The sequence below is a fragment of the Lutjanus erythropterus genome, chromosome 15, assembly GCF_056507025.1.
Source record: "Lutjanus erythropterus isolate fLutEry1 chromosome 15, fLutEry1.hap2, whole genome shotgun sequence".
NCBI classification, from domain to species: domain Eukaryota; kingdom Metazoa; phylum Chordata; class Actinopteri; order Lutjaniformes; family Lutjanidae; genus Lutjanus; species Lutjanus erythropterus.
The window spans coordinates 11,695,720-11,711,517 of record NC_139331.1 but is presented as its reverse complement, the minus strand read 5'-3'; the positions used below and the strand labels follow the sequence as shown (position 1 = coordinate 11,711,517).

At 39.3% G+C, this 15,798-nt stretch overlaps 1 protein-coding gene across 8 annotated transcripts in view; it reads left to right on the top strand.

Moving 5' to 3' along the window:
* Positions 1–15,798, top strand: part of nrxn3b (neurexin 3b) — a 420,898-nt gene that overhangs the window by 126,331 nt on the left and 278,769 nt on the right. For all 8 annotated transcript variants that reach the window (XR_014771924.1, XR_014771923.1, XM_084737531.1 and 5 more), the window contains 2 exons: positions 4,649–5,087; positions 9,669–10,052. Coding sequence is in view for 6 of the 8 variants with exons in the window: in XM_084737531.1 (XP_084593657.1) it covers positions 4,649–5,087; positions 9,669–10,052 (823 nt within the window). In the remaining 2 variants the exon portion in view is untranslated. The remainder of the gene's footprint in view (positions 1–4,648; positions 5,088–9,668; positions 10,053–15,798) is intronic.

Sequence of the window (15,798 nt, the reverse complement as noted above, 5' to 3'; positions counted from 1 at the left end):
TGAATGTGCACAAAGAAAATTAGGCTGATTGATTCAGTGGTATTCAAGATTATTGCCAGGCAAGTTTCGGATCTGTCGATCACGCATGCACACACACAAGCGATTGCATGATTGTGGGATAATAGCAGACTATCCATTTGAGGCAGCTGTAGTCCAGCGATTCCATTGTTCTGTTCAGTAAAATGACTCATTTTGCCAAATGAGTCTTGTGGCTTGGGAGAGAGCAATATAACAGCTCATGTAATGGGCTGAAGGGGCTGACAGCAAGGTAAAACAGCAAAAATATCATAAATATAGTGTACACTAATTTTTTAGTACCTCATACAACCCCACTTAAAAAAAACCCCAAACTATCCCTTTAATGTGCCTCAAAGACAGAGACACAGAGCCTTGGATCTCGGCAAGTTTGAGCGATTTATGGACATCTAAGAACTGCACAGTGACCATCACAGTACTGTTAAAAAAAAAGTTCTACATTGCAAATGAGCAGCATTAAAGCATCTTTTTCTTCTCTTTTTCTCTTTTCATGTAATATTCAGTTTGTTCTCTCGCCCAAGAGTAGTCTAAAAGCTTGCTGTAAGTGGAATGCAAGGTATTTGGCTTCAGAAGAAAAACACATAAAAACATCAGTTTCTCAGAGACATCAGTAATGATGGTAAAAGCTACGAGAATTTTGAGCTGCAGGGCAGCTGCAAAATGTCTGTGAAGTATCATTTTCAAATCATCCTTTTTTCATTTAATGTTTATCAGAATTCAGAAAGTTCACTGGGTTGGACAGTTGTTTGTTTGGGTGGCTTTAACCCTAAATGTTGCTGCTGTTGATTGACAATCATCACAGAGCCACATTACACCTAAATTTTCCCTCAAATCTAGAGGTTAGCTGATAATCATATGCGGACAAAAAGAACAAACAGAGATGAGCCCTCGAGCCATGAATCACATTAGCATGCTTAGGACAGTCCACTATCGCAGCAGCATTAGGGCAGCCTTCCTCTGTCCAGAGTCATAGCTGGAAATGACCTTGCAGAGCTGAAATTATTAATCAGTTAATCAGTCAATTAGTGAATATCCAGAAAATTAATAATGATTTATTGCTTGTGTCATTTTTCAAAAAACATAAAAAAGTCAAATATTTTCTAGGTCCAGCTTCAGCAGTTATGAGCACACTCTGTTTTTATTTGTCTTGTAATTTGTAATTAACTGGAAATGACATTTTGTTCAACAAAACAAGCAATTTAGGGCTGTCACCTTTAAGAAAGGCTTAAAAAATATTATGATATGCCATCTTTCACTGTTTTAGTAAGCAGAAGAAAACAAGCCAGCATTACTGCGATGGCACCTTTCCTATAATCCCATGTGCAACATAGTAATGTAGGCCTGTCTTAAGCACTTTTGCCAAGAAATCTGTCAAATAGGTCCTGTAAAACCTTTTACATGTTGAAAATGTATTAATAAATACTAAAGTATTAGGTCAATTTAAACCAACCCTTTCAACTTTATTTAGTTAGCACAGATGACAACTTCATTTAGTTCTGTTTAACGGGGGTTAAACAGAAGGGTAAGAGGGTTAGACATCATTTCTGTTCAGCCCCTCCAACAGTAAACTTCAACTCTTGGACATAAAAGTCACAAGCCTCTGCTCAATGAAAAAACTTTTTATTTTCTAAATCTCTGTCAATTACTGTCATTTCGATCGCATTCCAAATAGTATTCCGACAAAGGGCTGACCGTGGACCAGCCAAAGGCCGAGCGATTTGAAAACTTTTTCCATTTTTCATTAAATGGGTAGATTTCCTCTAATTACAATGCTAGAAATAATTTGTGGGATATTGCGATATGGATATAAGTCACAATTTCAGTGGGAATGGTAATTTTTGCGTTTAATTTTAACTGAAAAATATGAAAAAATATATGTGATTTTTGCTGGGATCATGTACCCTTCCCTCGAGAGAATATGATTTGTAGGTGGGGGTATCTCTGTAGCACCAAAATACCTTATTTAGGCCTATAATGGTATGTTGTGACACAATTTGCCTTGACTATACGTGATTTCGATAATATTTTGTTCAATTGTTTATCCCTAATTTTAATCATGAGATAATTTCTGCAAGGAATTAGTAACAAATTAGTTAGTGGATCAGACAAGTGTGCTACATAAATCAACTGCTAGATTTGTCTATTGGGAAAAAAAAGATTAATTTGTGAAAATTATCAACTGATTTGTCTTTTTAACATTAAAGTAATACATTAATTCCATACAATCTTGAACACTCATCAACTGATTTTTCAATAATCAATTAATTAATTAATAATTAGTTACAGGTCTACCTTTCTCTTCACACAATTCTAATTTATTTTTTTTGCCTAAATTCACTGTATTCAAAATGAAATTAAGTTAATTAGTATTGTGCGGTGCATTACCAGTACATGATGTGCTTGACAAAGTGTGTGGTAAGTATTTAGTTGTTTGTCATGTTCAGGAGATTAAGTGTGGTCATTAACTGTATTGACAGCTACATCACAGTGTTTGTACTGTACACAGACACACACACACAAACGGACAAACATACACACAGGCATATTTTTAAAGCCAGTGGCACGTTGTGGCCTTACAGCATTTAATCTTCCTGATCTCTCCCTCTTTTTCTCTCTATTTGCCTCCTGACATATTTTCCTTCTTGTTGCAGTTTCCCTCTCCTCTGCTGCCCTTATTCCCACCAGCTCGTCTCTCTCCCTCTCTCTCTCTCCCCCCTGCTTTTTCTCTCTCTTCCTTTCCTCTCGTCAGTGCCGTTTGGGTCACCTGTGTTGATTTACTGTCAAATCTTCCAGGATTATCGGTAATCCCACAGCAGTAAAATCTGTTTGCTGACAGCTGTGCTCCCTCTAACAGTGTTGCTGTTTCCTGTGCACACACTGCCCTATATACCAGAAAAAGCCTGTCTTCCTCCCCAGAAAGGAAAAAAAGCAAAAAAAAAAACCAAAAAAAAAAACATTAATTTTCCGCTTCAATGGATTCCAATTGACAATATTCTACTCTCCTTTTCTGTGGTATTTTTTTGTATTTGACTATAATGTGTGCTGCTCTCTACTTGTGTGGATTAGGGGGTTGGAGCAAATTTATTGTGGGTAAATAGGTATAATATTGGGTATATTCTCACAGGGTCACAGATACTCCTGTGGGGTTTCAGCCCGTGTTCATGAAGACTGCTCTCTTTGAACATTACGGGGAATGACTCACTAATAATTTAGCCATCGTTTCTCACGCTTCACTCAGTCGGCAGGTGCTCAATCAAAGGAAAATACAGTCATGGATTTGTGTACAATCTCCTTTTCATCTCAGATGAATTGAAGTTGAAATAGAAAATGACTGAGAAACAAATTGGGCCACACACACCTTGAAGATATTAGTTTTATCGATCCAGCTGTCTTCGAAAGGGCGATAAGTAATATTACTAGGGTATGATGCTATAATATTACAGTTTGCAGTGAAGTGCAATTAATTCACAAGGGTAAAAATATTTTTCAACCGTTCCTGCTCTGGTAAACTAACCACTTACAGTTATGTAAAAAAAACAAAAAATCCCTCTAAGGCAGTTTTTCTCAAACTTTTTACAGGACGCACTACCTCAGAAAGCATAAGGCTCTCCAAGCACCACCATTATGACTGACGTTAAAAATGCAGTAGCATAGCCCTGCCTTATTCAGCGAGAGGTAGCTTTATCCCTAAAAAGAGGCACACTGCCTTCATAGTTCAGCTCGTAGCTAATCATGGATGGCATATGCGTGCACTGTAGCGTATAAACTCGATTAATTAATGCATTTTATTCTTAGAATTTTAGGAATTTCCTCAGTGTACCACTAGAGGGAGCTCAAGTACCACCAGTGGTGCTCATACCATAGTTGAGAATCTAGGCTTATTTGCGCCCCCTTTTGACATGTCCATTTATTATTTTCTTATCAAACCTGCCCAGCTAGATTAACCCAAGATGCCCAGTTAAATCGGTGGCAGCTGTGTTTTCTTTCTGATGTTAGTGCGTTTCTTTCAATTGTGCGGCTGTTATTTGCACTATTTATTTTCATAGCTTAGTTTCCTCAGTATAGCTAGCTGGCTAACTTTGCATAGCCCCCCTCTCCCCGTTAAACAACAATATCATCATTCAACGTGATGTTTGATGTCATACACCAATGTGGTAGACATCCCCCAACCCTAGTCCATTCAAACGATGTAACTGTCACTGCCCACATGTGCCATTTACATTGAAAACACATGTACCTCTTGAAAGGAAGCAAAAGCAGAGGCAGCGTTGTAGACAACAATGGTCTGTGTGGCTATTAAATACATCACGACATGTTCTACGCGACCTCTTCATCGTGTTCTGTGGTCGTGTCCTGCGTAAACTATTGGCTATAGAGCTACACTGACCCTCCACAACTACCCATTTTGTTGTTAATCTGTAAGCTTTTAGAAAACGTCAACAGATCTGAATAAAATGAACGCAGGGTATGGACAGAAAGCTCTGTATCTGTATCTGTTCAGTATCTAACATTTTGCATGAATGAGCCTGATGACGCCATTCACACTGAGGTACAAAAGTCATATTTGTTATTCATATATGAGAAGTTTCAAACCCTTGTATTTCCTCCCCAGGTGGTGTACAAGAACAACGATATCCGCCTGGAGCTGTCCCGTCTCGCCCGTATTGTGGACCCCAAGATGAAACTCCAGGGTGATGTGGTCTTCAAGTGCGAAAACGTTCCCACCCTCGACCCCATCAACTTCGAGACCCCGGACTCCTACCTGGCCCTGCCGAAATGGAACACCAAACGCGTGGGCTCCATCTCCTTCGACTTCCGCACCTCCGAACCCAACGGCTTGATACTGTTCACCCACGGCAAGCCCCAGGACCGGCGGGACGTGAAGGGCCAGAAGAACAACAAGGTGGACTTCTTCGCGGTGGAGCTGCTGGACGGAGGGCTGTACTTGCTGCTGGACATGGGCTCCGGCACCATCAAGGTCAAGGCCACACAGGCTAAGGTCAACGACGGGGCTTGGCACCATGTGGACATCCAGAGAGACGGTCGCTCAGGTAAGGATGGAGGGGAACAGGAAAGAGAAGGGAAAAAAAGCTTGGTTAAAAGTTAATAACTCAATTTTCTAATTTTTAACAGTCATAACTAATGACTTAAGCAGTACTACAAATTTCTGTTTAACGTCACTTTCACGGGTTGATAAGATTTTAAAGCAAGCTGCAATCAGCTCTGTGTATTGGGAAGGCACTGGGGTCTCGTTATGTCACTGTTTTTCATTTCTTTTTTTTTACACACAAGCACAAACACATTATCAAGAATGGCTTCAATCAGAAAACTGAACTCCTGGCTCAATTAAAAATATGTTGCCTTTGGCTACGCGGCATATGAATTTATAGGCAGAGCTGACAAGGTAAATAACACACTGCCAGAGAACAGAGTAATCAAACCAAGAGAAATAAAGGTAAGCTCCTGTACAATATATCCTCACATACTGACTGAAGAATGACGAGTATTCCCTGCAATATTTCTCTAGCAACTTAGTTGTATATTAGTTTATAATGAGTGGCTATCATCATTCATCATTTCAAATTTGAAACCTACATTTTGTGGAATAAATAAAAAAAAATATTCATATTTTTTCCCTTGCAGCAATTAAAACACTGACTGCTTCATCAGGAAACTAGAAGTTAAGTTTATAAAATATAAAAAATAATAACAAATGCCAATGTTCCATCACTACTTGAGACCAAAATACTGTTTGCAAATGGCGAACAGTGTTGATTTTGACCAAAGCCCCTTTACACTGGACAAAAAAACCCACTAACATCTGGCTTTTGTCCACAGAGGGAAAAGGTTCACCATTCATTACCTGGTAAAAATGACTCTGCCACAGTAACAAGGAGTGGATTTTCACTCCTGTCCCACAAATCCCACAAAACACTCCTGTCCTATCCCAATCCCATGACAGAGTTAAAAAAAAAAAAAAAAAAAAAAAAAAAATCCTGTCACATTATGTACTGGTCAGGTGGCTGCACCACCAGAGCAGACAAGAGAGAACCAAAAGAAGAAAGAAAAAGACAACAGAACAACTAGTATTATGTTAAAAAGTAAAGAAAATAGCCTTCATTCATATTAGAACTGCATATTCACATATAAAAAACTGACTTGATTCCTTCTCCTGTCTGTTCCTGTTGAATTTCTTTTCCTGTCCCATCCCAGTCCTGTGTAAAGTGAAATTGAATCCCATCCAGGAAAAATGTCAGCCTCCAGTAGTCACGGATATTTATTGGCTCCAGCTCAGATCAACAATGATAGAAAACATGACACCTGAGTGGACACGCTAATTTCCGTCCGTTTTCCAGCACAGGCTTGACTTCCATTGGGAACTTCTCCGCCATAACTGGCATCCACGCTGCTTTCTCCTTTTAACTAACCTTGTTTTCCAGAACTTTCATCACATCAAACATGAAACCTTGGAAACAAAAAACAGAAAGGCAAACTCATTTACTGGCAACTGACCATCGCCTATTTTAAGCAGCCTTACCTGCATTTAAAACACCTACAGAGTTCAGATTTCAGACCAATGAATGTGTTGTATTTTTAGCCATGCTAGTTACTTTCCAAAGCAACGTGAGATCATGGGAGAATCATGAGATCACACGGGAATTCCACCCTGATTTCCTTTGGTGTTAACGGTTGTGAAAATTCTCTTGGTGAACACATAGTATGTAACATCTGCTAAATGTTAGCATTGTCACTGTGATTATATTAGCATGCTGATGTTAGCATGTAGGCAGTTGGTCTTGTTACTTGAAAACTGGCTTTAAAAATAAACAGATTTCCAAAATTGCCATTTAATATTTATATAATTATTGACCAATCGATCAAATAGTTGTTATCAGTGCAAAATGGAAATAGGAAATATGGAACTAATTTTCACAGACAGTTCTTCTAAGACCTTTTTCGTCCAGAAAGCGTTAGCTGTCAGCAGCAGCAGCAGTGATAGTTCAACTGGGTTTCATGTATTGAAATTGTTTAGGTTAATGAAAATTTAAATTATGCAGTGGCTGTAGCTGTCCTGTCCTTATTTCAGCTTTTTCCTGCATCACAGCAAGCGGATGACTTGCTCAATATATTAATCTCAGCGATGATTTATTGTGGGGAGAAAGTCATGCTTCTCTATAGATAGCTACTGACTCTATTTCCCCTCGCTTCCTTCCATCTGTATGTCCTCTGACCTCAAACATGGCCAAATACACAGAGAGTATTAGAAGAAGATTATATTAGAGAAAAGGGTTAGAAACTTCTGTTGCCTTGAGCCCCAAACCCAACACAATGTCTGCATTAGGTGGGATCCTCCTGAGGACTCGGGTGTGTTAGTCGGTGCTACAGCCTGTGTTATATATCAGGTTAGAGCAGCCAATTTAGCCGTGTGTCAGAGCGCGGCGCTTTGATTAATCACCGGCACAGCCTCCAGTGCGATAGCAGAGTAGAAAGTAGGATTTTCACAGGGAAAAAGAGGAATGAGACAGATATATGGATACCAGACTGAGGAATGGTTAAGAACAGGCATAATCACACTTGTGGCTTGAGTGAAATGTTAATAGAAGTTGCAAGTGAATTAAATTTCTTGTCCACAAAGAATGCTTGCCCGCATCTCTCTGTCTGGCTGCAAGGTGAATGAAACACAAAGAAATCCTCAAATTACATCATTTTCAGACGACTTAAATTTGGGCTTTTTTGAAGAGTGATCTTTTCATCTCTTTGCTGCGTTCACTTGACCTTGGTTAAGGTCTGATGGAGAGATAATAAAATGTAGAGGTAATATTATTAATTAGGGGACAGTCTGAGGTTAAACCCACGTTTTCTTCTTTCTTTAATTAACTGCTTATATTTAAAAGCCCACTCTATAATTATTAGGCCACATTAATTACAGGTGTACATGCATGTGCAATTTAAAAAGTCTGATTTTGTTTCTCTGGTTTATTAAATGATCGTTTGAATTGTTAATGTTCACTTGTATTTAAAAATCAGCAACTGACATTCGTCCCTAGATCAAATGCCTCTGTAGTAGTCATTGATGGAAAAATTACACTCAGGTGGACACACTAATTTTTGACTCTTTTTCTGACGCTGCAACTCTTTGTCATCTCAGCTGCAAATTCCATCTGTCTCCGTTCAAGCAGCGCTCAAACATCGTTCCAAATTAGTCGGCGCTGAGTTTTAAAGAGAGATCACTGCCGTCCACGTTGTTTTCTAGTGTTTACCAACCCTGGTTCCTGGTGGGTTTGTGATGTTTACATTGGGGGAAAAAAAAACAGAAAGGTAAAATCCATATACCGCAATGGAACAGGAGTCGATCTCCTATTTTTGGTGGTTAAAAAAACCTGCCTATACACACTAATTTTGATGTAAATGTTATACTGCTAGTTCCTTGAAAGATGTAATTTAGTAATTTTAGAACTCACAGCATATTCCAACTTTGTTGTTTAAATTTTGGATCGCAATTCAATCATTTTTTTTGTTCTTTTTGGCTCTCAGTGGAAAATAAAGTGATGAACTAAAGCATCGCTAGCAAATATGAATAATTAAAATAAATTGTGTGTTGCTCGAGTCTAGTTGAGATCACACATAATGTCTAATGATTTTGCCTGTGGTGGAATCGTATTTGTTTGGAATATAAATGAGAGAATCTGTTGTCATGGCGCCTTGGCGTTACATATGCAGTTGTAGAGTTGGATTTAACATACTCTACTTAAAGGAATGGCTAATTATGTGAGTGTTTTCCATTCATAAACAAATCAATTTAGTCTTAATGCTTTTGAATTATGTGAACCATGCAGAGATCAAGATTAATTTGAGGCTCTGTGGATATATAAAGACATATAAAATAGAAAGTTGTCTCATGGAACATAAAATATATTTACTGTGTTGTGGTCTTTGCACTGGTGTAGATCACACACAGAGACGACGTGCCAGATGAGTGGTTATTTTGTTGTTTGTTGCTTTTTTTTTTTTTTTTTTTTTACCCCAGTTCTATAATTTTGTGACTGAAATAGAGTTCCCCTGAAGAAGGTATTTCAAAGTTAGTGATCAGTGCAATTTTGGCTGCCAAACATAGGTTTGCACCTCCACCTACTCAGACCTCATCTCAGCACAGACACAGGCGTGCTGTGCTATTTTCGTCTGTCTTTGTCGCTTGTGTTCACCGGCACCTCCAATTTGTTAGACAAATTACCAAAAATCTGTCATTTTCACCTCTGTCTTCCTTTTGATAGAAAAAGGAGCTGTCAGTCTCACATTCAGTTTGAAAATATCATTTTTGTTAAGTCCTAAAAGATTATTTTTGTGGAAATGACAAACTGTAAATTGAGGTCAGTAAATGTCACTTGTTTTCAGTGGGGCTCCTATTATTTCAGGAATTTAGCAGAAGCCAGCAAAATATGGCAGACCACTTAACTAGTAGAACATGACACTTAATTTTAAAAAAACAACAAGACACAAGCGATATCATCTCCCTCCACAAGCAGTCTTTTTTCACATCATGTAATAGGAGTAGATAACATGACATGTTGACATGTGCATTTTTGCAGTGTTGTGTCTGGCCAGTCTTTAATAATAGATTTTTCTTCCTCCAGGCATCATCTCAGTAAACAGCCGCCGGACTCCTTTCACCGCCAGCGGGGAAAATGAGATCTTGGACCTCGAGGGGGACCTTTATCTGGGTGGTCTTCCTGACAACCGGGTGGGCCTGGTGCTCCCCACCGAGCTCTGGACCGCTATGCTCAACTACGGCTACGTCGGCTGCGTGCGGGATCTGTTCATTGACGGGCGCAGCAAGGACATCCGGCAGATAGCTCAGTCCCAGAATATGACCGGCATCAAGTCTTCGTGTAGTAAGGTGACGGGAAAGCAGTGCGACAGCAGCCCCTGCAAGAACAGCGGAGCATGTAAGGAGGGGTGGAACCGCTTCATCTGTGACTGTACTGGAACTGGCTTCTGGGGTAGTACCTGTGAGAGAGGTGAGATTTCTTTCCAATCATTCCTGTCTGTGTGGTGAGTGTGTTTTCTCTCGTAGAGTGATCTTTTTAAAATGTTATTGACTTTGTCAGAGGGCTTATTGATTTGTTAGTAAAGGAGTTTTTAAAGAGGGCACAGCAGCTGTTCTCCTTTTACATGCTGTGCCTATGGAATAGTGTTGTGTTAGCTTTCTAAAAAAGAAAGTAGCGTTTCCACTGCAAGAACTTTCTATTGAAGGTACTTGGTGTGTAGTACTCCCAGTGTTTTGGTTCACTGAGTCCTTTTCCACCAAATAAGAGTTCTTGAACTGGCTCTGTTCAAAATCTTTGCTATCTAGTGAAACAGCCCACATTTCCACCAGTTTTGAGCAGAACCATTGTAATCAAGGATGTCATCAACAGAGGGTGCTGCACAATGCACAGCCACCTGTAGAATATGACACAACCACACAATGGGGCTTCGATACTTCAACTAGGTCTTTCCCACCAACATGGAACCAACCCTGTTGTGATTCAAGCACCTAATTCTCAAAAAAAAAATAAACTCGTTCGGAATGTAAAGAGCTTGTTCCCAGCTGGAACCATAGTGGGGCTGTGATACTTTACAGGTTCCACTTTACTAGGTAGCCCCAAGTTCCAAAGGTTCTTGACCAGAACTAGTTCAAGAACCAGAGCTAATTTGGTGGAAAAGTGCCTAATATTGAGTTACTGAAGAAAGCACATGACAGATGGACCAATAACAAAGTCCAACTTTGTTATATAGTTGCGTGCAAAATGACACGGAAAATTAACCCTAATCTCTGCACGTCTTTTGACTGCGGTGGAAACACAGACAACAACAGGCTGGAGGAACCTTTTAGTTCATTGATAGGTAGTTCCTGGCGATAATAGTTCTAAGTACTGGAAGTGGAACATGCAGCTTATGTTTGTACAGGTAACTAGGTGCAAAATGTTGATAGTAGTGGTTTCACAAAGTTTTTTTTCTAGGATCCTAAAGCTGGTTGTAAAGGCAGTGATGTGGCCACTATCTGCTAACAATAGCTTTACCAAGAAAGTGGACAGCGCTCAGTTTTAGCAGACAGGCCAGACGTGTGACTTGGGACACTTCCCTCACAATATTTATGGAAGCTTTGCTGAAAGATTTAATAGGATTTCACGTTTCTGCCAAGTGGCTTTGGAAAAGCGAAGCTTTTTTTTTCTTGTGCTGAAGAAGGTTCTGCAGTGAAATTGAACTTTCTGCTGGTGAAATGGGCTCTCCTTGTCTGGGTTTTAAGAGCTTGGATGCATTAAGTTTTTATGAGACGGTGGAGATAGGGACACTCCGAGCTGTGGGAGAATGTGTTATCGGACTATTGTTCAGATTGTCCTTCACTTTTTCACTATTTTACAGAGATTTTTGGGGTTCAGTAGAGGGCTTTAAGTGCTTCCCTAAGAACTTGAGGTGTGTAAAGAAATGTACTTGTAGGAGGAATAATGAGTGTCTGGAGAGCAGGTTGTTACAACCAGCAGAAAGTGTGAGCGTGGGAGGCCGGCAGGATGATAATGTGTTGTTAATGATTAAAGAAAGCTGAAGGAAGATAAGAATCAACATGTACCTTGCATCGAAAGATCTCTGTGATAGACACTTGTAAGGACTGAAACATGTCCTTTCTGTGTTGTTAATGTAAAGAATTCAACTCTAGAGTACTAGTTTCCTGTCTTGGAAAAAGAGGAAATAGAACATAGAAAGCTCAAACTGCTCGTGTCGTTAATAATACAAGAAAAGTTGATTTTAGATTTCAGAAATGTAGAGCACATGTCATGTCCTGTTGTGAAAGAGCTTAACTTCCAGTGGGAGCTGAGTTAGGAGGCTGAGGCTGTCTCATCGAGTTAACCTTATCTTAGCCGGACTGTTGCATCTATTTTAGTCGCACTACCATGATGTCGTATCCGCACAAAGTGGGAAAAAAAGGCAGCTGTTAGAGCAGCCGTGTTCTGGCGAAGAAACACTCAAACAGAGCCAGTGTACTTTGATGACCCTCTACCCACATGAAGAAAACATTCACACGTCCCTCACACTCTATATGCTCACGGTCTCAGACTGCCAGTTCCCCTCACTGCCTCCTGTTCTTCTTCTGTCCTGTTCCGTTTCCTCCCACACATGGGTCTCTGAATGGTCGCACCTCTGCACTCAGTCAGTGCTGTTGCCGCTAGTTGATAGCCCAAGGGACTGCAAGTCTGCTTTGCAGTTCTGGAGCTGCAGAACAAAGCTATAGTCTGTCAAGCAGTTGATTTTTACTTTGCACACTGAGACTTCAGCTGTTGTAAACTGCATTGATGTTTATCAATGCTGCCATGACCGAATACATGCATCTGGCTTTTAGTTCAAATACTAGTCAAATCTGTCCTTGTCACTTTAGCTGTTGTTGCTACGATTTGAGATAGAGTCAGAAATTATATTTGTACTTTTCAAGCAATCCAATGTTAGAATTTGCCATTTTTCTCTGGGTTTTCAAAATAAGCACTTGTACTGTAAAAAGTATACAAGAAAAGTTAAGAAAATAAAAATAAAAAAAACAACCAGCTGCAAAGCCTGTTGAAGTTTACTCAGCTAAGGGCTTATGCATTGTGCCAACTTACACTACATGTTCGCTCAACCTGTGACCTTAAGTTTACTATCTTAATACTATTCAGATCTACGCATGTTCTTAAGTTCACTTAAAGTGCTATATCTTAAGTTTGGAAAATGTATCATTTCTATTTGGATATACTCATGTATTTAGAGGTTAAGAATACTGAAATTGTTATGTTTCACTTTTTATAGATTGAAAACCACAACAGCACTGTGTACTTTTTGTTGAGTGAACCTTACTTTTTGGGATTATTTTATTTATTTATTTTTTTTAACAATAAAACAAACACAACAGACATAAAGCCCCCATTACCATTACATAAAACAAAAATAAAGAGAGGGGATTCACAGAACAGAGCAATGTAAAAATGACTGTCAACAACAATATTGGCTAAACAGAAGACTCCCCCTTCCACATATCTTTATACTTATATTTTTAGCACTTTGATAGTTCTTATGTACTAAAATACCATGGCAGATTCACTGTGAACAAATTCTAATTCTGATTCTAATCAGGAGGGTCAAGAATATGAAAGAAAAAAGGTGGAGGGTTGCCAGAATGTCAGCCAGTATACAGGATACGAGTAAAGACAGCAGCAGAGCCAAAATAACTTAGCAGTAGTTTTGTGAATTCAGTTTGCCAAAACAAATATTGTCCATCTTAACAATATAAACCCGCCTCCTGAAACATGATGACGATGGAGACTTGTAGTTTAGTCATAATTTTTGGCTGCACCCATGAGTGTATTGAGAATCTGCTTTTGATTGGAGGGAACGGCTGTCGTCCTGTCAGAGGAGCCAAATATTGCCCACTTGCAGTCTGAAGGAATGTTTATTTCATATTGTTTAGAACATTAAATATCCTCACTTTTAACTTCAAGAATTTGGTTACTAAACTTCACTGCTGATTAGTTGAGGATGCTCAAAAATCTTTTGGAATGTGGCCTTAATTTTTAACCAACATACACAGCTTTGTGGAAAAGTCAATACTAAAACAACAGCCTTCAAATATTAAAAGTTTAAGAAGAACAACTGGTAAACATTTGCTGTAAGGCAGTTATATCTTGGCTTCCTGGAGCTTGGGATGGGCATTGTAGCTTAACAGATGCAGAGCAATTTAAGTTTTGTATGCGTCATATTTGTCCAACTTTAGACTTTTACTGGAGCACCCTTTAGGCCATATCTTCCACCCATCCAACTATCATGTATTCGCTTGCCTTCTCTTGGCACTTATTAAGGTCAGGGTCTTTGTAATGGTAAAGGTGTGAACAGAACAGCCTATATATTCTTTCCACCTTCATCTTCCTCCAGCTCAGGCTCGCCAAATCCCTCTGGTGTGTTCTGGGTCTGCTCTGTGGTCAGGCCTGAACAGCCTGAACCACCTCAGCCAGAGCTCCTGTCAGCGCAAAGGCACAGCAGCTCGATACAGGAGCCCTCTCAGTTTGCTGAACTGCTCACTTTCTCAAGTAGAGCGAGGCCGGCCACCCCATGGAGGCACCTCATCGCGAGCTGCTTGTGTCAGCGATCTTGTTTTTTTTTTTTGTTTTTTTTTTCTCAGCCACTACTCAAAGTGTGTGTCCACAGGTAAAGGGGTTGGAAAGTCTGAACAGTAAATTGAGAGCTTTGATTTGGGGCTCCCTCTTCTCTGCTGCAGTGAAGACAGCCAGCCCTACTATTCTCCTTCTGCTACAATAAAAAAACCATGCTTTATTAGAGATATACCAATCCACTTTTCATTGCTGATCACATACTGATATCTAAATTTGGGTATCTGTTGATACTGATACTATACTGATACTAAACTTTTTTTCTTGCTGGTTTTTTATTATTATTTTTATTATTATTATTATCATTATTAGTTAAGATGATTATATGAGGCTTAAATGGAGCTTCAGTCTGGAAAGCTTGTTTAGTTTGTATAAAGTAACATGTTTGATGCTGTCCTTCAACCATTGTTGGGTGCATGTGCTGCTGATCGGCTGAGAAACAGCCCTCATTTGCATAATTTCTCATGATGCATTGCTGTGAGTTAAACTGGGAGAGAGTTTACTGGTTGTTAGTGTGTGCAGTGTATTTTTCATGTATTTGTTTTTCTTTAGAGAATTATGGTTTATGATGGTTTATGTCGGTAATTGACATCGACATAAGTAAATGACGCAATTAAATGCATATATAGTATATAGTGTAAATTAAGTGTGTATGGCATTACTCAGCTTTCAATTTGCACTGCTTAGCATGGTGTAAGTATTATATTAATATTGTGAAATTTAGATCGGAATTGGTGCTGCGAGTCCAATACCCAATGAATGACTAATGTCAATATCGGGCCCAGATACCGATATTGGATCAGATCGGTCCCATCTATAATTTGACTTTCACTATTTCCACACCAGGCAGTCCAGCCTTTTTCCTGCCTTTATTCTGACTGTTCGACCCCCAGCTGCAGTCTGCATATGGGACGTCACAGTCTGATAAAATCAGGCCGGCAACATCATCTGCAAATAGCACAAGGTCTGGATGTTGGCAAACAAAATTTACAAATTAGTCTGATTTCATCTGTATTCCCTGATGATTACTTATAATAGAGTTCAGAGCAGAGTATTTTTGAAGCTAACTCGTGTCTGCTTGGAAAACAGTAGCCCTCGAGTTGAAGAAATCGCTTTGATTTGAAATGTTGGGCTTGAAAGGACGTGTGGTATTTTCTTTTTTTTTCTTTTTTTTAAATGAATGTGCAACACTTTGGAACGAATGGAATATTATTAGTCATGCTGGTAGAATAGTTTATTTTCCTTCTCCTCCATGCTTTTAAGCAGCCCCTGGAGCTCCCCAGTGACAATATCAAACAACCACTGAGATGTATTCACACATGGCGCCTGCTATTGATCTCAAATACGCTATATGGTACAACAGAGAATTGTGCTTGTATGATGAGACAAGGGGTGAAATGATAGAGATCAGCCCTCTCCTGGGGAGTGTAACAAAGGTTAGGAATTTACATCACAATGATTGGCCTTTGCTGGTGACTTTCTGCTGGAATGTAAATAAGCTCTTTTGTCTGGTTTTGTTTAAAACAGTTTGTTGAGACCAGCCTACGCTTTTTTTGTGATACCTTTTATTTAATTCAAATGGATTGTGTTT